The sequence below is a fragment of the Arthroderma uncinatum genome (assembly GCF_011692745.1).
Source record: "Arthroderma uncinatum strain CBS 119779 chromosome Unknown scaffold1, whole genome shotgun sequence".
In the NCBI taxonomy this organism is placed as follows: domain Eukaryota; kingdom Fungi; phylum Ascomycota; class Eurotiomycetes; order Onygenales; family Arthrodermataceae; genus Arthroderma; species Arthroderma uncinatum.
In genome coordinates, this window is record NW_022983863.1 from 264,070 (window position 1) to 288,426 (window position 24,357).

The following is a 24,357-nucleotide window of genomic DNA, read 5'->3' on the forward strand; positions in this document are numbered from 1 at the left end:
CTAAATATAAGATCTTCTTCGCTGCTCGATTTGATTTCCGTCTTCGAAGTGCCATCTACATTAGCCGCCCGTCTGCCATCTTGTAGCTTGAGCCGTATTCCTATAAATAACCATCCCCGTAGCCGCCTGCCAGTGCATACGTGCATCTCAGCTATTTATATGTAACCGCCCCCTGACGGGGATGTTCGTGTTTGAGAAAGCGCCTGTTTAGCCGCCAGTTTCACGGCCGGCGAGGGGCCCGTGGCGGAGTATGGCGATGCATCCCCTTAGAGATATAGAACAAACCGCCCGTCGCTCGCTCGCTCGTCCCCTTCGTCCTCGACTCGCCTCGAGCTATCGCGTTGTCTCTCCTCTGCGCCTCCTTGTTGCTCGTCCTCTCCGGTCTATCTGCGAGCCCGAGTCCGTAAGCTTTACCCCTCATCAATCACATTTCATCACATTCTTGGGCGAAACCCCTGTCGTCGTCACTCATCGACCAGTTCTCTCCCAGCATATACGGCGTATACAGCTGTTCCTCTGCGTGCTATCGACCCTGAGCTCCTGAGCTGTGTCCCGCTGCGTCCTGCTGTGCCGCTTTGTCGAGCTGGTTACGCCGTGCCGCAGGGTTGTATAAATATTGACCTCTCGTACCAGCCACCGCCAGATCCAACCCACCACGCCTGAACGACCAGACCGAGCAGCCTGCCGATTGACGCTGATTATACAGGCCCGTCGCATCTTGTCCTGTGTCCTTGTCGTCGATATACTGCGTTTCCAGTAGAAGAGACGCCGTCATCGACCCGGGAAGAGTGGAGATAACCGCCCCGCGCAGACCAGACGCTGAAGCCGGTACGTCAAGTGTCAATATTTCCTATTCTCTCCTCGACCGGCGCATAAGTTCTGCCTGCACTGGGGAGGTTGAAGTGTGCAGAGGAGTTCCGGGCGCAGTTTTACTGGACGGAAGTTCTGGTGGTGTTATTCAGGTGGTGAATAGCATCTGTCACCTATTCAGAAGGCTAACAATAGCTATACAATACAGATATCTTCCTCGACTTTAACCTCTCATCTCGTTTTACATATATCAGGCGCTTCCCTAATATCTCACGCATAGCTTCAATCCTTACGACCAATATCGAGACTTTGAAGACGAGGTTGATCGAGTCCAGTTTCTATACCCGCCATTTCAGCAGAGATCCTGGAGATCCTGCTACGAGCATACCAACATGGTTCAACCATCAGCCCCCAACGGAGGTTCGAGAAAGATATCGTTCAATGTCTCCGACCAGTATGACATTCAGGATGTGATCGGTGAAGGAGCCTACGGGATTGTTTGGTAGCTATGCCGTCTATCGTCCGAAGATATCCTTGATCTGACTTGGCTCACATACAGTTCCGCCGTGCATAAGCCATCCGGCCAAAAAGTTGCAATCAAGAAGATCACCCCATTCGACCATTCCATGTTCTGTCTCCGCACTCTACGTGAGATGAAACTATTACGGTACTTTAACCACGAGAATATTATATCCATCCTTGATATCCAGAAACCCCGCAACTTCGAGAGCTTCACGGAAGTGTATCTTATCCAGGTAGGCTCTATATCAGCTTGTCTGCTTAGGGAGGGTGTTCGTTTCATATATTAACATCTTCATAGGAGCTCATGGAGACTGATATGCACCGAGTCATCCGTACACAAGACCTCTCCGACGACCACTGCCAATACTTCATCTACCAGACCCTACGAGCACTAAAGGCCATGCACTCTGCCAACGTACTTCACCGTGACTTGAAGCCGTCCAACTTACTCCTCAATGCCAACTGTGATTTGAAAGTTTGCGACTTCGGTCTCGCTCGTTCTGCCGCATCAACCGACGATAACTCGGGGTTTATGACGGAATATGTTGCGACACGTTGGTACCGTGCTCCGGAGATCATGCTGACGTTCAAAGAATACACCAAGGCAATCGACGTCTGGAGTGTAGGCTGCATCCTCGCAGAAATGTTAAGCGGCAAACCCCTCTTCCCCGGAAAGGACTGTAAGTTTCCCTCACTTGCTTTCTTGAATTTAACCTAGTCGTTAAAAGCCGTGAACTAATTATCTTCCTTGTATCTCGCAGATCACCACCAGTTAACCCTCATCCTGGATGTTCTCGGCACCCCAACTATGGAAGACTACTATGGCATCAAATCCCGCCGTGCTAGAGAATACATTCGCTCGCTACCTTTCAAGAAGAAGATCCCGCTCAAGGCAATGTTCCCCAAAACATCTGATCTGGCATTAGATTTGTTGGAGAAACTTCTTGCTTTTAACCCCGTCAAGCGCATCTCTGTTGAAGACGCGCTGCGTCACCCGTATTTGGAGCCTTATCACGATCCAGAGGACGAACCGTCAGCGGACCCCATCCCAGAGGAGTTCTTCGACTTCGATAAGAATAAAGACACACTGAGTAAGGAGCAGCTCAAAGGTATGTCACCACCCACCTACTTACCCCCTATTTATACCATTCCAGCCAGCTAACCCCGGTACGAATTGTCCTTAGTCCTTATCTTCGAGGAAATTATGCGGTAGACGGTCATATTTTATCACTGTTTTTTTTTTTCGCAATATTTAACAATCTCTCTACACTTCGTTTATTTTCCTTTTTTAAATATTAAAAAATTCAGGAAATGCAAGCAACGTCTTATTCAAGGTACAACTGGCTGGGTCTGGGACTCCCCCCTTATCTTTTTATAGTAGCTTTTTACTATTGCAGTCTTGAATCAATGTCAATATGTTTTGAATTTGCCCATCACCCATTCTATAGACAGTATAATGTTCCATCCATTTGGAGTCTCTTCGCTCCTATCTACTTCGTTTAGATCTAACAATACATAACCCGTTGCCTGTCATAGGCGGTCCTGGTTATAGAAACTAGTGTAATCCCTTCCACTCATCTATAATCGGCCGAATACCTTCTCCCAATCCCGCAGGCGATGGAGTCCCAGCACAGACATCCGGCTGGACACCAAAGTTTGAAAGCAAGTGGTCCCTCGTTGTAGGGCCGATGGTTGCAATTCGATAGTCAAAATTTACCCATCTATTCGATGGTTTCCTCCTTGCTGGTGGATATATAGGTTCTCTACCTTCATCTGACGATGGGCGCTGGTCTATTTGTTCCGCTTGGCTGTCATCGAGAAGACCTAGATGTCGTAGCATCACCTCACAGCCAGAGGGCGAAAATACCACAACCCATATTATAGGTTTATGCACCGGAGGTGTACCATCCTCTCCGAGCATAGTGGCTGACTTTCGTTCTTCCTCCTCAAGGATAGTCACGAAATCTTGACCAAAAGACTCCATAACACCAGTCTCATACACGACCAGTGTATCAACCTCAATCCGTTTCTCTACATCAAGAGAAGGCGACATGAGCGTCTTCGGTATGATATCACGATGCTGTTCTCCAACCAGGAATAGAAGGGGTAGCTTTTCTTTCTTCTTCTCCAGCCGTGCTTCGTCTCCCTCTAGTGCTTGCGTTTGCTGACCATTATAGTGAGAGAGTATAAGGCCAGAAAGCTTCTCCCCGGTGCCTGCATTTTCTCCTATTACTTGGGAATGTGGGAAGTAGGAGTCGCATAACGACTTAAGTGATCTATATGTTGCTGGGCCGACGGAATAAAACGATAAAGAGCGGGAGAGATCTATAGTGTAGCTTTCTACATACGATAATTTCTTCCCATTAGTCTCATTTGGCACTCAATAGTGTCTATTGATGGGGCACGGGAAGGGCCGGAAAACATACTCCCTACCTCATCCTGGATCATTTTTGAAAACCCCTCCACTGCCCTCTGGCTTGTAAATATAATTCCGCCATATCGTTCAACCAATTCTCCTGAAAGTATCAAGTCTTTCACTTTTTGTAGATTATTGCGATTGAATTTATGTTCGAACACGGGAATGAAGCAGGGTCTATAGCCCTTTGAGGGAGAGAAGTATTCGTCATAACCATCGTGGGGAACGGATTTAGTTTTAAGGAAATATATGGGGATTTCTCGCGGAGAGGGTGACATTATGATCTGATATTGATATTGTTGAATTCATGTATGAACAATCGATCTTGGGATAAGATCCGGATAAGGGTACTACCTAGGTATACCTAGATAACAGCCCGCTTATCAGATTATGAGGTAAGCATGTTTATATCACGTGAAATATATCCTAGTCAGCGAAAATAGTAGACTCGGGGCACTACAGGGGACATTCTCGTCTAGTATGGAGGGCGATTGAGGGTAATATGCAAGTTACAGAACTAAGAAAATTGGGTGGCGTCGAGTCGACACTGTGTGTACATACATACAAGATCTAAAAGCAAGGAAATCAATAGTATAATACTTGTTTATTGGGAGTCCAGGACATGGAGGTATTTCTTCTCCTCCCTAAGTTCGCGCTCAGTGGCTGGTGGCAGGTCTGCGTACTGGGAGCTTCTGTATCCGAGCTGTAATTGGACGTTAGTATTCGAATGGTCTGATAAGCATTTGTAGAAGATAAGGAGACATACCAAGTAGTGGAAAGTGAGGGTATTGAGATCGGTTGGTTCGATGCCGAGGTCCTTGAAGGTCTTAGCAGTAGGGTCGATGTGCTGGTCAATGAATTCTCTTTCGACTTCGTCTGCAGATTTGATTGGCCACCAGAGCAGTCTGTTCAACCAGTAGGCAGCGGGCTTCATGATAGCCTTTGGAACGTTGATGTGCCGGCGCTTTTTGATGATTTCACGGTCAACAAGTTCAGAAATCTCCTTGGTGGAGTAGTTCTTTGGGCCGTACAGCTCAAAGGTCTGAGCGGTGGTCCATTCCTCCAAGAGCATAAGTTCGAGGGCACGTCCAACGTCAATAGCCTAGGGCATGGTTAGAATAGGTTCCCGCCGCCGATATTGGGAGAGTGCTTACATGGACTGGCCAATATCTCTCTTGCATATGATTCGACGTGAACACGTTCGTCACTCCGGCAAGCTTATGCAGAAGTCTATCCTCAAATCCAAACATTGGAGCCGGTCTCACGATTGTGGTTTCCGGGAAAATAGATCTGGCAACATTTTCACCTTGAGCCTTGGTCCTGAAGAACTCGGAGGGGGAGTCAAGACTGGCGTTGTGCGAAGAAACATGGACGTATCGATCAACGTCGTACTTCGCAACAGATTCAACTATCCGTTCTGTGCCTTCGACGTGGATATCTTCGTAGGAGAAGTTTCTAATAACGGTATTAATATATAGAGTGCGGCCCTTGGTTGTGCAAAGAGCTTACTTGGTGGGATAGTCTCGTCCGATCAAGTTGTAGACGATATCGGAATGGCGCACGCTCTCCTCAATCGACTGGGTGTTGCGGAGGTCATATTCCTAGCATCAAACTTTAGTATGGCGCACCGCCCATCGTCAGCGTTAGGAACCCATACCATGAAAACAACTCTTCCTAGATCACCGGTAACTTTCAAGTGACGTTTTGTCATCTCCTCCCGGTATGGAATGATCACGGTGCATCCTTGGCGAGCTATAAACCGAATCAGTCAACCCATCCACCGCGATATGTGCATCACATTTATCCCGTACCAAGTCTGTTCACAATATAACGACCCAAGAAACCAGTAGCGCCAAAAACGGTAGCGGTGTGGCCTAGAGAATATATCTTTAGAATCTATAAAATGGCCAATTGAACGCAATGGTTTGTGGATATACCTCCGAGAGACGATCTGTCGAGATGGCTGATGTTAGCGATTGCTCGGCTGTCCCATTGTCACCGCGCCGGGGCCAATCAACACATACCGTCCACCCTGCACCTTTATAATCGGAGATCCAGTTCGGGTAATGAAAACATCCTGTATGTTCCTTCGCTGGATGTGAGGTTGAGCCCATACGGGAGTCGATAGTGGGAGAGCGACCTTGGAGCTCAAGGCGCTCTGCACGGCGCGGCACTTCTGCATTGCGACCCCAATCAATGAACCATTAACGCCCGTCAAGAGCAAATAGTCCACCACAGGCACGGGCGGGTCACGGGCAAGGAATTGCGAGGTCAAGAGGCCGATTCGATGTGACCGACTGGTGCTGTCGTCGTGTTGGAGCGACAAATTGGTGGTTTGCTGGATGGGAGTCCGAAGCCGCCGCTAAACCGGATCTGGCAGGGACTCTGGCTGCTTTAAGAGCTGCTTATCCAATCGACACACGCGCATTACACTCTTCCATCAACAGTCAACATCAACATATCAACATATCAACACAATATCCAGTTGGCAGCTGACAGTGATTCTTTGGTGCTCGCAAGGTGCACACACGGCCGTTCAAGAATACGTCCGAAACAGGAGACCGAACAGAAGTGACAGTGTCGACGATCATCACGAAGAGGCATAAGCCATATTTGATAGCCATAGCCCGATGATCAGTCCTTAATGTCAGATATCTGATATCTCGAACGCATGCTCTGTACGGAGTTGCGAGGCAACGTATAGTGATCCTCGGACAACGACACCGAACATCTTCTACACGTGAACGACGGCAAGAAGAGTCCAAGTCAGTACTACACAAACCTTGATATCTGATTCTAATTGCGCGTGAAGCGGAATGCCATGAAACGAGTCGGAGGGCTGCCATTATCCATGGCTGTACAACCAGGAACATAGATCATGGCCCAATGGCAGACCATTGAATCCATACTTGGAGGAAAGGTCGCCTCCCTGATGGCAACTCCCGAAAAGGCATCTTTTCAAGAGCTACTTCGTATACTCCGTACGGAGCACCAGGTAGGCTTTTCTTCATCGGGTCCAAGCGTACCCTGTTAATTCATGTACTGGAACTGGGGAATCGATGTATCCCTCGCTTTATAAAAGTCAAAGTACTTTTTTATATGAACTATCAAATGGGCGAGGGTGATGTTCTCCGCAGCGGCAGGATTTAAGTTAACGAATAGAAATCGAGAAAAATCGACTACACTGAATATATGAGTTTATACATGTGATGGAACAAAGTCCGCGGTGTTAAAATAAACCTTCCTTCTTTTGCAGTAGATATCTGTCACTGAGGCATCATATATGCATAGTGCTTGATCACTAACCGATCTCCCATATAACGCCGTGCTTCTCATCCCAAAATGTATCAAGACATGTAAGCAACCAGTTTACAGTAACAACCATCCATCGGAGATAGGACGCCGATAAAACAAAGTAGGTATAAATAAACCGTCATGGTGAAAACCTCCCAAATAACCACCCAAAAAAAAAAGAAAAAGAAAAAGATAAAAAGGCAACGCCGTGTTCTCCAAGCGCTAAAAAGAATCAAATTTTGTTGCGAGAACGAAAGGATCATGGTTCATTCTCATAGTAGTCGAGGGGCCGCGAAGGAGTAATCTCGTAAGTCATGGTTACTTATACCCCGTGTACGGCGCTGTGGTTCTCTAGGGGCTGGTTCCTTGTAGAAGAAGCAGCCCCGCGTACGGTACTGGATTCCTGGCTAGCAAATCCCATGCGTGCTTGGTTATATGGAAGGGCCAATTCTTCGCTGCAACGGTCCTCAACGGTTCTAAGAACGGATAGCGGATCGAACTTGCATTTTGAAGTTTTGCTGAGCTGATAACTGCTCGTACCATTCGACGATGGGTTCTCGCTATCCTTTGGCGCGGAGTCCTCGCTTGTGATTGTCCAGGCTCTGGGGCTAAATATTGGCTTTATGCATGGCGCATTAATAGCAAGAATGGCGACGAACTGAAGGAGGCCATATGTTAGCACTTGGCGGGGGTTAAAGCGTAGAATGGATAGTACGACGTACGCTTTCTCGAATAGCCCATATAGTGCTAACATTAATACCATGGATGGACTGAATTGACAAGATGCATCGAAGGAGGGTTGCAATCATGATGAACACGCCACCGCACAGGAGTAGGCCGATGACAAGTTTCCTAGATGCCAGAGTTAGCCTCGAGATCAACGTTGCAAATTTAAAACAGGCCTTACCTTGTCAGTGGTATTCTTACCCTAACCAGGAGAGGTAAGGGTATGGAGAGGAGAAGCATGTCGGTGCTGTGAGGATAGGTTTAGTTTGTTATCCTAAAAGTTGTCACTGCTTTTCAAAGACTAACAGTAAATTGGTTGATGCAACAGCGATATAATTTGGAACACCTAGTGTACAGAGATCTATATTTCATCAAGTTAGCCGTCTTAATCTTGACCATGTATCGGCTCCGGGGACAGGTACTTACCTCCGGGGTATGGGGTAACCTGCCAGTTCTTCTCGATAGGGCGACAGTGTGTAAGGATAGTGACCATGCTTATACAATATGTGCAGGCACATACTATGGCAGCAATCTTCACCATGCGTTCCTTGTATAGGCCAATGCTGCGGGAGGCTTTAGCCATATATCCCGGCAGGGGTTTCGGGGGAGAGACAGAGAGAAAACGGCATACGTCAATCTAGCATAAAAGAACAGCATGCACGCTTTCAGAGACCAGATGAGGGTCGTATACATCAGCCAGCCGGCAAGGTTGCATTTGGTGCCAAATTCGAGGGTTGCGATCTCGTCCGGCGTAAGCGCATCTCGCTGGGCGTCTGATAAACCGATGTTGGTCCCAGTTCGTCCTATAACGCCGTGTCTTAGTCCATGAATTTCAGTTAACGCCATCCTCAACCCTCATACCTATCAGCTCCAGCATAGCAAGCTCTCCCTAGCTAACAAGTTAGTATTTGTTGTGGTTCCAGGGTTGACGGTAGAGCAATATGTTCTTATATATATGCCCACGGTTGGAGATATAAACTAACCGACCACAACAACAGCACCAGGATAATAAAATAATCATCCCCATGCCAATTCCAGCGCACAATTTTCAGACGAGCGGCTATTCGTAGTAAAATGACTGCGACTCCGATTCCATACTCCGTCCATGCCTCGTTCTTGAAAGGCGTCGACTTTGAATCCCACATCTCGCCTTTCTATGCGCAGTCTCGACGGGCAAGGGGTGACTCTATGGACCGGTGAGGCCCTGCTCCTTCATATCTTCAAGAGTCTGACGGTCTCGCACAGCTATCAGCTATCGTGTCGGCACATGGATGCGACGGCCATTGTCCAGGACTGGTATAGATAGCGAAGCCATCGCAGGAGGTTGACCCATTATTATACTCCGCACCGAAGCCACCATCCTGCCATGCATCGATCGGCCAGTTGCACAGCAAAAGCAATGCTCGAATCTCATGTGCAAAAGGGGCTTTTTGTTTATACATGAGAACCTTTAACCTTGCCAGAACCCACAACGTCCGTCCGAACTATTTAGTGGCAACGTTCCAGAGCGAAATTCCTCAGTCGCAAACATAATCGCCGTACCAAGAATAAAGGGATAGGCGCTCGCTATGTCAAATTAGATACAGGCAGATCGCAGATCGATCATGAAGGCTGGCATCAGGGACAGCCGGGTGCAACAACCGGCCAATGTTGGGGTCTCAGGACGCGCAGTCGCCGCGTGAAAGGGGAGCAGATATGATCCATAGCCTCGGACTCGACCTTCTGCTGTCAAAATAGCTAACGATCTCGGTGCAAAAGCAAAAGTCGAAAGTAGCCATTGGTCCGCAGCAAGCGTCAGGAGCTAGCAAAACCCTCGCCGTCGCTGATCATTGTGCGCATATAGGAAAGAATAACCTGATTTGACTGCCTGCAGGGCTGGGCCCGGACGTCAGTCAATGTTCGATTCGTTGCCAGTGTGAATTTTGCTTATTTCGTCAAGAATAGGATCGGCTGGAGAGAGATTTATCGACACATCTCCTATGCCCCTCAACAAGCATTTTTTATGGGAGAACATGATAAATAATACGGAGAATACGAGGTTCACAGGCGGCAAATGGCGGGACAAAAGACGATCTCCCTATTCTAGTTGTGCTAGTTGGACGGGGCATTTCTGGGGTACCAATCTTCGCCAGAGAGAATCGAAAACGAGAACGATCGAGTGTTGACTAGCCAATCAACAAACCCTGTCCGACATTTAAATAGTTGCATATTTATTTATGGAGAGACATCTACGGTGGGTTCGTTCTCTAGCGGGGTGAAGTCCGATTTTTCAGAAAACCCATCGCTACGAGAGGGAGCTCAAATTTTATACTCCGTACTTCCGTCCAACCTGCCCTCCTACTGAAGCATACGTGGGAGTTGTTTTTCATTTCAAAATTGAATATCGAAATATCCATCATGGCTCCAACTCAAGAGACATACGATTATATCATATGCGGGTGAGCAACGCTATCGGAATATAGCATGGATTGCGCTGACACTTATTCAGGGGAGGCACTTCAGGCTGCGTTATCGCAGGGCGTCTTGCAGAGGACCCGAACCTGAAGATCTTGGTCCTTGAAGCTGGACCGGATAGTGCTGACCTGGAGAATGTCCATATGGTGGGAGGGTGAGCAGAGCCTTCGTGTTCTCTATGCACTTCCACCTGCATACTAACTAGGAGATACGGAGTATAGCTGGTCCAATAACTTTGACTCAGAGACGGACTGGAATATCATTACCAACCCAATGCCTGGCGTGGATGACAGACAAGTCAAGCTAAGCAGAGGGCGGTTCCTCGGAGGCTGCAGTGGCTGTAATGGCACGCTGTGCATCCGTGGTTGTAAACAGGACTACGATGATTGGGGTCTTGATGGCTGGAGCGGAGAGGAATTCTTCAAGTGCATGTCAAAGGTGTGACCTACCCGGATTCCACCTCTTCGCTTGAGAATAGGCATGTGCTAGCTACGGGAGCGAGAAAAAGAAAACTAACGCTGATCGATGCATGGGAAAAGGCGGAAACATTCCATCCAAAGCCGTGGCTAGAGAGCGTGGAGGCTGCTCATGGCAACTCAGGGCCTATCCATACTGAGCCCCATGACCTTGCTCCAATATCAAAGCGGCTCATGGATTCGTTCATATCGAAGGGCATGCCGTTCGAGGCGGATATGTTCTCGACCGGTGAGGTGTCCCATGGCTGCGGCCATGTAGTGAGGACCGTGTATAAGGGCCTCAGATCGATAGCGGCGAACTACATCACGAAAGATCACTGCAGGGATAACGTCACTATCCTGTGCAATACCTCTGTAGACAAGGTCATTCTCGAACCCCACGAAGGTGGCTTTTTGGCGAAAGGGGTTGCCGCGGTCTCAACTGTCGATAACGCCCGTCACACATTCCACGCAACGCGGGAAGTTATCGTTAGTGGCGGCGCCTATTGCAGCCCTGCGATTCTTCTTCGATCGGGAATTGGACCAAAAGAAGATCTGGACAAACATGGCATCGCCTGCAAAGTCAACCTTCCCGGCGTTGGAAAGAATCTAATGGACCATCTTGTAAGTGGTACAACCATACCTACGGGAAAAAGAAATATACACAATACACAACTATGTGTATACACATGTCACAAGTCGATCCTCAACTATCATTCACGCAGTCGCTAAACGTTAGTATTAGATTGTCGCTATCTTTTACGAAGCCGAGGAAGGCTTAACAACCGACCACCTTGTCTATCACGAAGGTGCTTTTCAAAAATCCTATGCTCAGTGGAAAGAGCAAAAGTCAGGCTTTCTGTCCTCCTTTCCATTCGGCGCGTTTGCTTACGCCCGTGTCGACGATCTCTTAGCAAATGAACCGGCGTGGGCAAATGCACCCCGTGAAGAAGGGAGAGATCCCATGGGGCTCACCCCACGCCAGCCCAATATTGAGCTCTTCAACACGGAATGTTACGGTGGCCCAAAGCAGTATAACATATACCCAACGGACAAACATGCCTTCTCCCTGATCGCCGAACTTTTTGGCCCTAGGTCCCGTGGCTCTGTGACGTTGAAGTCTGCAGACCCCCTTGATCCACCGGCAGTAGACTGCAATTACCTCGATGATCCGCTAGATATGCTTGTACTCACTGAGGCTTGCAGATTTGGCAATGAAATCATTACTGAAGGCCTTGGAACCAAGGATGTTCTGAAGGGCTCTTGGCCACCAGAGCTGAAGCACCATACCTTCAAGACTCGAGAAGAATGGATACCCTATGTTAAGGAACATGCCACAACTTGTAAGTGATCTTGATATTTGAACCCTTCATGCTGTGCCAGCTCGTGTTAATTCTATTCGACACAGGCTATCACCCTGGCGGAACTTGTACTATGGGTAAACCGGAAAACCCGAATGCTGTCCTTGACGAGAAGCTACGTGTACGAGGAGTATCTGGTTTGAGAGTTGCTGATTGTAGTGTCATGCCTCTACTTCACGGCGGCCACAATCAAATGGCAGCCTACGGGATTGGCGAGAAATGCGCTGAAATCATAAAAAACGGGAATTAGACATAACGAATCACATTCCAGCAGGTGTGATTATTATCGAAATTTGATGCGATAATCCCACGAATAAGCAAGCGAGTAAATAAAAAATCGAGCCAATTTTAATAGTACTAGAATGAGACTAATAACCTAAAGACACCCTAAAGGCGCTCTCCACGAGCCATGAAGTACCGCAGCTCATTGGGGGGGTTTCCGTGCATAACCCCTTTGTCCGGCAGTAAATAATCGAATCTGCCGCCTACTCCTGCCCCTTCGAATTTCTGCTTCAGATCGGGGCTAAATCCAGATGTCGTGATCCCGTTTCCAACTTTAAGCGTGTGCTCCGTGAAATCCAACACCACCAAAATGCCACCAGGCGCTAGTCTCTCAACTAATCTCTTTAATGCAAAGTCTGGAGCTTCGAAGTGGTGAAGAGCAAATCCAATGATGACGAGATCAAAGTTGAAGTACTTTGGGTCCGAAAATTCCTGGGCAGGCGTTTCTGATAACAGGTTCCCCTTCTCGGCAAACATCTTCTCCGCCGGGAAGCCAGCGGCAGCTATATTCTTGTTATACTCCGCCACCATGTTCTGGGATACATCTATTCCTATGACCTCGGTCACATATGGTAGCAAAGCCTGTATAAGATGGTTAATACCTTCCGAACTCCTCGTCTGCCATCATACATTGTATGCACATGGGGTATCATACTCGAGTCATGGATCCTGCACCACATGCATAGTCTAGCATCCGGAACGATTTCGCATTGCCAGGAGTATCGTTCCATCGTGGGCAAATCCACTTATAGCGGTGACCGATCTCCTCGCCGATAATTCGGAGAGCTTCTGCGATTCGGCTTTCGTACGTACGGGCAGCGGCACTGGTAATACCGTTAGCAAACTACTCCGAGTCTCAAACGATAGCAGCATAAGGCCCAACGGAGCAGAATGGCCAGCCTGGGGTTCCCACTCGAAGTGTGCCTCGTTTTTAGCAGCTACATCTGACATTGTGTGTGGTTGAAAGGTTTGCTTGAGATGAGTGCAGTACAAGTAGAGTCCGAGCAAGAGCTTCATAAAAGAGTATATGTATTTGAATAGACTGGTGGAGGAGTGGTTGAGATGATAGAGGTCCAAATAGTAGGAACCAAGCTATTATTTATATCCTCCATCATCTAACGTATCTCCGGACGTCCCTAAGCTTCACACCCGGTATCAGTGAGTCAAGCATCACCAGCTCACCACCAGACGTTCCACCAGGGATAGCTTCGGACACATTCTCGGACACATTCTAGTACTCGGACACATTGAAGCCAGTCGGCGACATGCTTAGATAGAGGATCAGTATAGATAAAGCCATGGTAGAGATTGTCATTACCAATCCGCGGAGACAGGGCTGATCTCGACAACAGAGCATTCTTGCTGCTTGTTGTTGCTGTTGTTGTCTAAGGTGTACATCCTCTGCCTTTTGCTTTGGAGGTCGTGGAAAAGTTGACACGTGACCATGTCCTGCTTACTCAGCTGAGCTTCCTGCTACGGTTGGGCGCAGAGACCACTCAAGCTTTGGCTAAACATCGTCACCTTGTTGACGCCTGCGATGAACAACGCCTCCGTCCCAGCTGTTTTGATAGTGATACCAGGGACAGGATAGCCCTCGAACCTCACCGAACTCACTGCGTCCTCCCGTTCAACGATTAGCCACCCTTCTCTCCGCGAGTGACTTGCGTGACTTGCCTCTTTCGCCTTTACCATCTCGCTCCGTCAAACCCACCAGCCGCTCACCATGCAGGTCGACAAGATCCCAGACTTCCTCGCGGAGAAACGAGGAGAAGCTCTCGATGAATCCCAATCACTGCTCTTACAGGTTGAAGACTTCTGGGAACGGAAATTATGGCATCAGCTCACAAATGCTCTGATAGAGTACTTCTGTCTCCCAGAAAGTGCACCTCAGAGGCTGTCGTTCTTCAAAAACTTCATTCTCACTTTCGCGGACAAGATAAATCAGCTGAAGTTTGTCACACTGGGGTTGATGGCATCCACACAATGCAGCGGTTTGTGGACCCGTTCCTGTCTCGAGAATGGGTAGATTCGACCGCTAACGTTGGTGCGCTATGGCTAGATGACCAAGAACGACTTTCCTTTTTAGCATCATTAGCCAGCAAAGTTGATAAACCAGGGTCGCAAGATGCCCATGTGTACGCCATTGCGGACGTCGCGAGCGTTAAGCTACGGCTGAAGGACTTTGAAGGGGCCCGAAAGGACCTCGATGCTTCGCAGGCGGTGTTGGACATGTTTGATTCGGTCGAAAACGTAGTGCATGCAGCTTTTTACAAAGTTAATGCAGACTACTACCATGTAAGCGACGATACGTTTATATGTTAAAGGGTATATACTCCTTGCTAACACTGCAAATTTCAGGCCAAACTCGAGTTCGCTTCATACTACAAAAACGCCCTCCTGTATTTGGCATGTATCGACCTGCAATCTTTGGCACCGGAAGACCGTGTTGCAAGAGCATATGACCTCAGTGTCGCAGCACTCGTTTCCGATACCATTTACAACTTTGGTGAATTGCTCCTCCACCCTGTGCTGGATGAGCTAAAGGACGCCCCCCACGCCTGGCTTCGGGACTTGCTCATGGCTTTTAACCGGGGTGACTTGAGTGCATACGATGTGTTGGCTGTCAACATGGATAAAAACCAATTGCTTCAGCAACACAAGGTATTCTTATATCAAAAGATATCCCTTGCAGCCCTCACCGAGATGGTTTTCCGGCGTCCACCACACAACAGAAGCATGACCTTTGCTACCATATCAGAGGAGACCAAGGTTCAACCCAATGAAATCGAACATCTAATAATGAAGGCACTTAGCCTGGGTCTCCTCAAGGGGACAATTGACCAAGTTGCTCAAATAGCACACGTCCACTGGGTACAGCCAAAGGTCCTCGATATGAGTCAGATCGAGGGAATGCGGACAAGACTACGCGAATGGGACGCTGGAGTCAACCAGCTCGGCCACTGGATCGAAAGTGTAGGGAAGGACGTCTGGGCTGCATAGACTTTGGCCCCTAATCCCAGTTGTGTACTTTTAACTACGTCTTAGCTGGATTGCAGGCCAAAGAATTATACTACATTTCCCGACCTAAATCAATATACCATTGAATGTCTGCCTTTTCTTTTAACGCAAAGTTTTTTATTTATTTTTTTTTCGTTCCTTTTATAAGGATTCCTCTCACAACGGTGGCAACTAGATAACCCGAAATGACTGGAGGTCGTGTTAAACCAATTCAACTATGGTGATTATAGCCACAGTTCCCGAAACGACGATACTTGGCTTGATTCAGTGTGGGCCGACTTGAGTAAGTATTCGCCCATCTGCTTGCTCCTTCGCAAATATAACCCCGAAATGACATGAATGACTGACGGAAGAGACCGTTAGAGTGTCCATTGCGAGCTCATCACCCTTTCATACCCCATGGCCGCTTCTCTTGCACCTAAGCTCCACAATAACAGAACGATCTAGTCCAGATACACCAAGGACGCGGAGAGCAACAGGTGATCCCGGTGCAAAGTCCGATGCAAACGTTGCACCCTATATCGATTATTTCAATAAGTTAGGCTCCATATATTGCTATCATTGCCATGACAAGGGGACATAACTGGTGGCACTAGGATTGACGTATAAATGGGATAATTAACGGAGAGACTCACAGTTCGGAGATGCTTCTGCTGCTTTGACGGCTTCCATATCGTTTGTGGCTATGCCATACCATCTAACCCCCCTGGACTGACGCCCAGGAGTCGAAGAATATGCATTAGCAATTGAATAAGAGGGAATGGGGAGAATGTTAATTTAATTCAACGCACCCTCGAGTCCGCTTGCAGGGGCGCCGATAACGGTAATAGCCTGTGATGCAAGGTAGAGGAGTATAAATTGGGGCTTCATTTCTAACGGAAGGCTTTCTTCTTTGAGCTTTTGGGTATTGATAGAGTGGTTTTCCTTTTTATTCGACTTGAAAAGGCGAGCTGTATATCAGCTTATTTGGGGATTCTCTAGGGTTTATATACCCGCCGATTCTCACTACATAGAGGGCAATATACCATCATTTATCACAACAATATACGGAGTAGATTATCTCCAATAACTTGTTAGAGCGTCAACCTTCGTATTCTCCTCACATACCCCCTGTTGTAGCGTTGTCAGATTCCGACGCAGCTGAGCTCTGGATGGGTCTAACTCCAGTACCCTAGGCTCTTTAGATAGGCCACTATCCAATTGTGATCAACCCGCCCATATCTTCTAATACAGTATAATATAGTCGATATGAGCTGGAGGGTCGGAATAAAGGTTTTGGTGACTGTGTCAGGAGGCTGAATTTAGCTTCATAGTAATACATATGTGGACCTCCCTGGGAATGTTACACCAGCTGAAATTCTTCCACTGCTAACGAAAGAGGGAAACGGTAAACTGGCTCAGCCATTAGTTTACCTATGCTGCTGAGGTATAATTTAATCGAAAGATTGAAGTATTCCGATATGATGTTCGATTTAAGACAAAACCAGGGAATAAGCTAACTGCCCGCCGATTGGACACAGAGATCAAAACATTAATCTAAATTCTTCATGAATACACAAAGACCGCCATTCGCTTCAACTCCGTTCAAACAGTTATGTTAGCAGTGACGAGAAATTTAACACACAGCCCACGAGCCATGCCGGCCACCATATACACCAAACCGCAACCTGAGTCCACATTCCCCAAACGTTCCATCCAAAAGCTGCTTCGGATAGAACGAGCTCCACCGGTATATTTTGAGCTGTACATATGCCAAGAAGCAGAGCGGTGGGCGATATAAGGTTGAGGAGCAAAATCCCAACTGCAGTTTTGACTACAAGGATATTGGGCGTCGCGGTGGTTTCACTTTCTGTCCGTGTAAAGTTAATTTTAGCATCTTTGGCCGACTTGGATGCTTGAGGAACCGCGGATGCGGATGGTTCCGTGTAGCCAATAAAAGTGAGAGGAGTACAGAGAAGGCCAAGAAGTAAAGACAAGGAGAAGTTAAGCGTCGCGAGAGCTGAAAGGAATAAGCCCAGGAGGACAAGGGAGAAGGATTTGGTGAGGATGAGCTGTTGGGTTGTCGGCTGTAGAAAGCGAGCCACAAGTACTGCTATGACGAGGGGAATAGCGATATTCGCAACGGCAAAGATATAAGCTGCATAGGATAGAAGCTAAAATATAAATTAGTTTTGAATTCAATTTGGAGTTTTGTATAACGTAGAGTGCACATACCTGGTGAGGGAGACTGTTGAAAGCGTATAATGGAACTACTCCAAGGAAATGCAACCCAAAAACCAGGGCGAGTGGAAGTGATAGGTGCCTTTCTACAGTACCATTGTTGCCATCAACAGTGGTGGTGGTGGTAGTGGCGGTAAGCGTTCGCTTTCCCCCTCCCGATTTGTCTGAAAAGGGGGTTGAATGTAGATCTGAGGCTGCGTTTGCAGCTTGGTGTCCACTCTTAAGCCACAGACCGATTGCCATAATGGTAAAATTTCCTGCAATTAACATTGCGCTGGGAAGGTAGGTCCCGATGCTGACGAAACGCTTCGAATGCATAAGCAGGTAGAAGAAGAAACTTTGGTGGAAGTGCTCGAGGAGGTTGTTGATACTGCGAACAAGGCCCTCTATCGACCTTCCAAGTGCCATTTCGTCTTCCCACCCGTGACCTATGGTCTGAAAAGTAATTGCGTCGATATGATACGGGATGAAGCTGCTATGAACCCCGGCAGCATGGCCTAAACCCTGGCGAACCATACCCTTAAGCATAGTCTGAAGCCGTTTCTGATAGCTATTATCGTGGTTCCATACCTGCTGCAAATCAACGGGGATACCCATCTGACCGCGGGCAATGGCAACGGCCGTGTTGAACAAATCAAGGTTCGGTAGTTGTCCGTTAACACCATCATATAGGATGTGCAAGGATTCGAATCTGTGGTTCTGCGGGTGCTCAAATGCAATTGCGCCTTGTATTGCGCCGCTTTTGAGTGGGAGCGATTGAACGGAGGGCGGGTGCATATCATGATAGGCGTCAACCCAGGCTTGGGCCCCCGACTTGCTATCGGGGGTGATCAAGAAAATGATATCTTTAGACCATAAAGACCAACCTATTTCAGCCAACAGGGGTCAGTCGGGCATTACTTGAGGAATCGTATAATGATAGGGCCACTGACGCTTAAAATACCTCGCCAATGTCAACGCCAATGCAACTCCGTGGAGATTAAGTTCCCCGTCGACAGTTTTCCAAGCTGCTATGAGGACAATTGCTTCAGTTCCGTCTCCACGAGGGGCATGTATCACACTGTAAACATTTTGCCCCGCGTACGTATTCCCAGCAGATTGATATTCGTAGTTTTGTGTAGCAACCTTCAATCCTGATTCTCGAAATACGGACTGCAGCTTCTCAGAAACGCTATATTTTTTAAGAATTGGCGCAGTCAGCCCCTTATCCCCTCAATTGTAAGAATATTTGTTTACCGCGGAGTATACGTGACCGGGACAAAACATACAAGTTGTAATCGAGATCCTTCACAGTGTCGAGCTCCTGTCTATATGCGCGAAATATATTCTGCTCGCTGCCAGCAAAATATGTGTGCACCTGACCGGGAAGCAGGGCGTTTTCTGAGATGTACGTTTCTCGCGAGTATTCGTCCAGGGGAAGGAGGAGGAGCCATATTACCCCGACTAGAACGAAAAGAACGGAGATATAAGGCGGAAGCTTGTAGAGTGGCCGCGGGTCATGGCGGAGTTTCGCGACCAAAGTTGCTGTGGACAGTAATAATATCTTAGTCAATTGACAGAGCTGAAGGCGCCAATGCCAGTTTAGACTCACATATTAATGCCATGAGGGACTAGCCTTTCATGGATAGCCTCCAGTGAAGCCCATGCGTACAGTTCTTGTGTGGCGAGGAAGAAACGGCGGCTTCTCTTGCTCCTCTGCTGGATCTTGTCTCTTGTTTCTTCATGTTGCCCATGATGCTATCCAGACGCTGGCATAAAGTACGGCGTCACGTGATATAACTCCACCCTCCAGCCTTCTTCTTCATCTTCATCTTCATCTTCTATTCATGTTCATATTGATATCTTGACATCTCCGCGGCGCTTCAGTGTGAGGCCAAGACTGCTCTCTGAAGACAGGGGAAGTCTTTGTTATATCCAAAGATACAACCTCCGCCTGAAGGTGCTATGCAAATCTGTGTTTGCGTAACCTGGAATCGCGTATAGCGCATGCTGTAATGGAGAGCAGTGGGCCTACTGCTACCTATGTACGGAGTACGGTCAATTTATACCCCAACTCGATGCGCGATATGTGCTCTACTCGCTCGATTTCCGCTTACCTGCGTGTATTCGATATGGTCGGCTGCCAGCCATCAGCGCGGAACTGATACCATCAATGACCGCCTGCTACTTGTTAATATGTCACAATCACGATAAAGGACCGAATCCACTACTCTTTGTTTGCCCTACTATGGCTAAAGTTAGGTGCGATACCTACTGATTTGGAGATTTGACAATGGCCTGGCAGATGTAGGCTCCATGCTGGGGAATGTGAGATTCGGCCGTGGATGTAGGGACCCATGGTCCATCACGTTTATTGAAACAAAAAGCGCAACATAATACCAAATAGAAGGCTTCATGGAATCCAACTGCTATAAAAGGGGTTGTTTCATCCCTTTGCCAACGACTTTGACTCCGACTAACAACGAGCACAGCCCAAATTTAGACACCATCTTCTTTAACCCTTTATACCCGCGATATGAAGTTTGCAACGTCTTTCTTCTTCTGCCTTCTTTCCTCGGTTAACCTTCTGGTAATTTGCTAGGCCCAAGTCCTCGTTTAACAAATTATAGCTAACAATGGCAATAGGCCGAGGCGAGTCCAGTTGCGGAATATATCACAACTAATACGATGATATACACTGGTCCGGTTACACCAGGTGGAAAAAATGTGACCATTGAAGGCACAGCTCAACAGATTTATCATCAGATTCTAAAACTAAACCCTCGTTACTCCCCAGAAGACTTCTCGTCCAGGCCTGCGCTTAACTCCAGCTCTAGTTTGGAGAGACGGGCAAGGGTAAGCACCAAGTCTAAAAAAAGGTGAACCCCTTAAACTGTTTGATACATTGCTAATATAATGATATAAGGGGAGCATAATTTGCGATCCCAGCGGCGCACCGAGGGCCATGCGCAGTAGGATCGAGGAGGGTATTGCATACCTAAGGCGTGTTCCTCAGGGGTCGGATTGTAGAGTTCGGGGCAATCGTTCATGTAATCGAATCAGCTGTTCCTGGAATAGTGCTATCTTTCTCTGCAATGATGTGAGTATCAATGTGAGCTCCTTTCCTTTTTATAACGTATTAATATATTAATAGAATCCATACTGGATTGAACGGCCTTGCCCTATGTTCGGTGATTACGCCGAGAACGTTTTGCGCGAGTGTCGTCAGGCCGCTTACATGGTCGCAGGGCAGCAATTCGATACCGAAAATTTTAATATCTTGGTAAAATATGATCACTGCTAGATATAACTAGAGATTCAAGGCAAATGGGAAATACTTTCTTTCCTGGAGGGAAATGGTTAGGAAATTTTTTCTCAACGTGTCTTAAGGCCTGTTCTTGGGCTTGGGTTAACTGAGGGCACTATTTCTAGAGAGCACTTCTAATGGAGAGAGGTTTACATAGGAAGACTTACCATATAGCAACAACGTGTCTAGTCAAGCAACGCCTGTAGAGCACATATAACTCAACCAATTGAACTGGTGATTCTTGTTAATTTATTTAAACGGATATTTTCCTATGGGCTATCGCGGCGGTGCACACCAGTATACAGATAGACGATGCCGAACGGGTTAAACAAAAAGCACCAATACTTTCGTAATGCTTTACAAAAGGTGTTCTAGGTGTATTTTAGGCCGTGGCTATCCATCTCGGTCCAAATAAACGTCATGACCTCTCGACTTGTATATTGAGGCTGGCGGATGGATCGGCATACGTAATGGGCGGGTGAAGGATCATGGGCTTAGACCAATATCGCTGGTGGATTTGAAACGATGCATGAGGCCTTCAACCCAAAAATAAAAATAGAGGGCGGAATATAATGTTGTAGCCTTTTATACGAACTTCGACTTTGTTGATGCTTCCTCTCTTCTTCCCCTGGCCTATCACTTGTCTATACGATGGATGGCCAATCGCCCACAGCCAGCGTAGCCACGTCCACGAATGAGTATACGTTGACTACCCTGAGAACACCTTGGCACGGAATTATGTTTATTCACCGTTCAGGCATCATGTTTGGCCTGGGTTGAATATTGATAATATTTCCTAGACCCCTGGCCATTGAGGATTGTAACTAGTTCTAATCTGCATTAGGCGCTGACGCGGATGCTGTCTGGGCGGTGTCAACATTGTTGCCTCGCCTCAATTGTTCCTGGCCTGCGGAATGGGTTTTGGCATTGACTATAAGGGGCAGGACCTGTGTTAGGATGAAAGCCTATCTGTATAATCGTATATATATCTGTGAAAAGTCGTTATACCATAGGCATCGAATCCTCTTCATTATCTCCAAAAAAACAAACCTTTGCCATAGAACAATTCTGCACTTACCTTAAATTCCTACATGATCTTTTCTCTCCCGATCAAGATGCCTGGTGCCATTTCCGCAATCACAGCCATTGCCGGCCGTGGCGAAGAATTTAATGAAGAATTATGTACTTTCGAAACATGTGATATCGCTCTCTCCTGGTTCAAATACCGCCCATCTTTGCCTGCAAATGCAGTGTTCGCTGCTCTGTTCTTTATCTCCGCCGCCATCTTTCTCATCCAAGGGGTGGCCACGAGGAGATTCATCGGGTTCACCATCGCCATGGTTCTCGGGACCATAGGCGAAACGATTGGATATGTCGGCAGAATCCTGATGTGGGATAATCCGTGGAAGCAGGTATGTCCCCATGACAATAGAGAGTTGGCGTACGAAGATGTGCCGATGTCCATGTATCTCTTCGCCCTTTCAGAGTAGAAGAGCGGATAACTGACTTGAGTATGGCAGGTTCCATTTATGATTCAAATATGCTGCCTCACACTTGCTCCCGCATTTCTTGCAGCAGGTATATATCTTACGCTGTCTCGAATCGTCACGGTATTCGGCGCAGAAAACTCCCGTATACGCCCACGATGGTACCCTCGAATCTTCATTCCCTGCGACATTCTGGCCCTGGCGCTTCAAGGCGCGGGAGGCGGCATCTCTAGCACCGCTGGAAACGACGACAGGTCGCAAGCAGACCTAGGGAAGAACATCATGATTGCTGGCTTGATCATCCAAGTCGTCACTTTGACCGTCTTCATGGGGCTCGCTACCGATTTTGCCCTCCGTACCCAAAGTCGCATCCGCGCACTAGGCAGCGCTGCACTCGATTCAAGCTACTCCCATCTCCGAGCGTCCTCAAAATTCAGGTTTTTCCTCATAGCCCTCGCGGTATCAACCCTTTGTATCTATGTGCGAAGCATCTATCGCATTGCAGAACTGTCCGAAGGGTGGAACGGACCACTGTTATCCAACGAGGGCTTGTTCATTGGGATGGAGAGTGCTTTGGTTGTGGTTTCCGTGTTGGTATTGAACCTATTCCATCCCAGCAGGTGTTTCAAGGCTGGATATGATATCGACACAGCGAAGTCTGTTGATAACCAGTGAAGCAGTTGGTTCGGCGTGCATCCCTACCCCATGGTCCAGGTCCGTTGAGGGTTGGGGTCCTGGTTCTCGTAGCGGATATTTTGTTGTTATATGACCTCATCCAGTATATAATTGGCGTTTTAATAAATAGAATTGTGTCTTTAGCACTCTGCTGATATTGAGCGATCAAATGTAAGACCAGATATCTATCGTAGTCGTTAGCTACCTATCCTACCAGAACTGGGCGCTTTCGGAACTATTGCTAGTAGAACCGTTCCGACACCGTTCCGATAGCGTTCCAAAATTGAAGTCCTTGCAATGAAGGTAATGACAGCTATACCATTACTTTTGTTGACATGACTTCAATTTTGGAACCTCGTATCAGGTCGTTAGCTTTGGAACGATTGAACCAGCGAGCCCGGAAATAAGATTCTCCTTATCTCCGGGTCAAGGTTAACTAAGTCAGGGGCCAAAGTCAGGGGCAACGGTTTTGAGATCAATATAGCTTAGCAGTGAACAAGAACTTGAATGAGTATTGAATGGGCATCTAGTTGAGTGTTCAAACCATTAAATGAAAATTGTAGCCAATCTGACAAGCAGTAAATGAATATCTAAACAAGCCCAAACCAAATTTTGACCAGCGCCTTTGTCTTCAAGTAGAGACAAAATAAAATGCACCAGGTAGTAATCAATCCCTTAACAAGACATCAGTCTATAATACCATACTGCTTCAAACCTCCTGTTAATTTTAATGCTAGGCGGTCGTTCATTCGCCGTCTTTCGATTAGAACAAATAATTGGTCAAGTAGAGACCGTTGTTCAACTGGGATCGATATTGCCCAACATGGGCCATTGATGGCTGTGAAATCCACGGTACTAGAGCCATAGTCAAGGCCACTACCGCTAATTGGGGATGGTAAATACGAATCCCAGGGCCCCAGTAACAGCAACGTTTCGTTGGCATCACTTTGAGAGTTGGACTGTTGGAGTAACGGGGTATTTTCTGCTGGTGATATATCGTGGCTTAAATGTCCACCGACCAGAGAGGTAAATCGTTGCCAAATATTTGAAGAAACGTCCTGTAAAAGTGCCATTCCTGCCATAGACAGGGGCAGGCGTTGCACAGGCAGGCCATGGCTTTCCTTTTGAGATAGGGACATATCATTGACCTTGGCCTGCAGAGCCCCTCGTATCACGAGGATAAATGAAGAGCTTGTGGATGGGCTCAACAACTCGCCGTCACCAACCCTGTGAATGAGGGCACCTCCCTGTTTCAACGCCGCCGAGATAGGATGACCTAGGTATGGCGGGGACGAAAATTGCGGAAAGGGACCAACACCGTAGAGGTACTGATCAATCTCCTCGAAAACCT

The 24,357-nt window shown here is 47.5% G+C and overlaps 7 protein-coding genes across 7 annotated transcripts; 4 read left to right on the forward strand and 3 right to left on the reverse strand.

Moving 5' to 3' along the window:
• Positions 1-1,202: 1,202 nt before the first annotated feature.
• GIQ15_00087 (mitogen-activated protein kinase) lies at positions 1,203-2,545 on the forward strand (the record flags this gene model as incomplete). Its single annotated transcript, XM_033547504.1, has 5 exons — positions 1,203-1,312; positions 1,370-1,565; positions 1,631-2,012; positions 2,094-2,441; positions 2,517-2,545. The coding sequence occupies 5 exons, from the start codon at positions 1,203-1,205 to the stop codon at positions 2,543-2,545; spliced, it is 1,065 nt and encodes a 354-aa protein (XP_033408455.1).
• Positions 2,546-7,364: 4,819 nt separating this feature from the next.
• GIQ15_00088 (uncharacterized protein) lies at positions 7,365-8,913 on the reverse strand (the record flags this gene model as incomplete). The annotated part of the gene is made up of 9 exons (XM_033547505.1): positions 7,365-7,700; positions 7,765-7,894; positions 7,950-8,015; positions 8,075-8,129; positions 8,195-8,225; positions 8,289-8,331; positions 8,400-8,571; positions 8,630-8,657; positions 8,752-8,913. The coding sequence occupies 9 exons, from the start codon at positions 8,911-8,913 to the stop codon at positions 7,365-7,367; spliced, it is 1,023 nt and encodes a 340-aa protein (XP_033408456.1).
• Positions 8,914-10,165: 1,252 nt separating this feature from the next.
• Positions 10,166-12,288, forward strand: GIQ15_00089 (choline dehydrogenase; the record flags this gene model as incomplete). Its single annotated transcript, XM_033547506.1, has 6 exons — positions 10,166-10,206; positions 10,257-10,376; positions 10,444-10,660; positions 10,762-11,301; positions 11,423-12,020; positions 12,086-12,288. The coding sequence occupies 6 exons, from the start codon at positions 10,166-10,168 to the stop codon at positions 12,286-12,288; spliced, it is 1,719 nt and encodes a 572-aa protein (XP_033408457.1).
• A 137-nt stretch (positions 12,289-12,425) lies between these two features.
• On the reverse strand, positions 12,426-13,271 carry GIQ15_00090 (uncharacterized protein; the record flags this gene model as incomplete). The annotated part of the gene is made up of 3 exons (XM_033547507.1): positions 12,426-12,902; positions 12,976-13,144; positions 13,204-13,271. The coding sequence occupies 3 exons, from the start codon at positions 13,269-13,271 to the stop codon at positions 12,426-12,428; spliced, it is 714 nt and encodes a 237-aa protein (XP_033408458.1).
• Positions 13,272-14,043: 772 nt separating this feature from the next.
• On the forward strand, positions 14,044-15,320 carry GIQ15_00091 (26S proteasome non-ATPase regulatory subunit 13; the record flags this gene model as incomplete). Its single annotated transcript, XM_033547508.1, has 3 exons — positions 14,044-14,311; positions 14,380-14,615; positions 14,679-15,320. 3 exons carry the CDS (start codon positions 14,044-14,046, stop codon positions 15,318-15,320), a joined length of 1,146 nt encoding a protein of 381 aa, XP_033408459.1.
• Positions 15,321-16,869: 1,549 nt separating this feature from the next.
• GIQ15_00092 (rhomboid protein 2) lies at positions 16,870-19,291 on the reverse strand (the record flags this gene model as incomplete). Its single annotated transcript, XM_033547509.1, has 6 exons — positions 16,870-16,916; positions 16,963-17,491; positions 17,553-18,375; positions 18,502-18,729; positions 18,827-19,082; positions 19,210-19,291. 6 exons carry the CDS (start codon positions 19,289-19,291, stop codon positions 16,870-16,872), a joined length of 1,965 nt encoding a protein of 654 aa, XP_033408460.1.
• A 2,668-nt stretch (positions 19,292-21,959) lies between these two features.
• GIQ15_00093 (parasitic phase-specific protein PSP-1) lies at positions 21,960-23,006 on the forward strand (the record flags this gene model as incomplete). The annotated part of the gene is made up of 2 exons (XM_033547510.1): positions 21,960-22,256; positions 22,365-23,006. 2 exons carry the CDS (start codon positions 21,960-21,962, stop codon positions 23,004-23,006), a joined length of 939 nt encoding a protein of 312 aa, XP_033408461.1.
• Between the last annotated feature and the right edge of the window lie 1,351 nt (positions 23,007-24,357).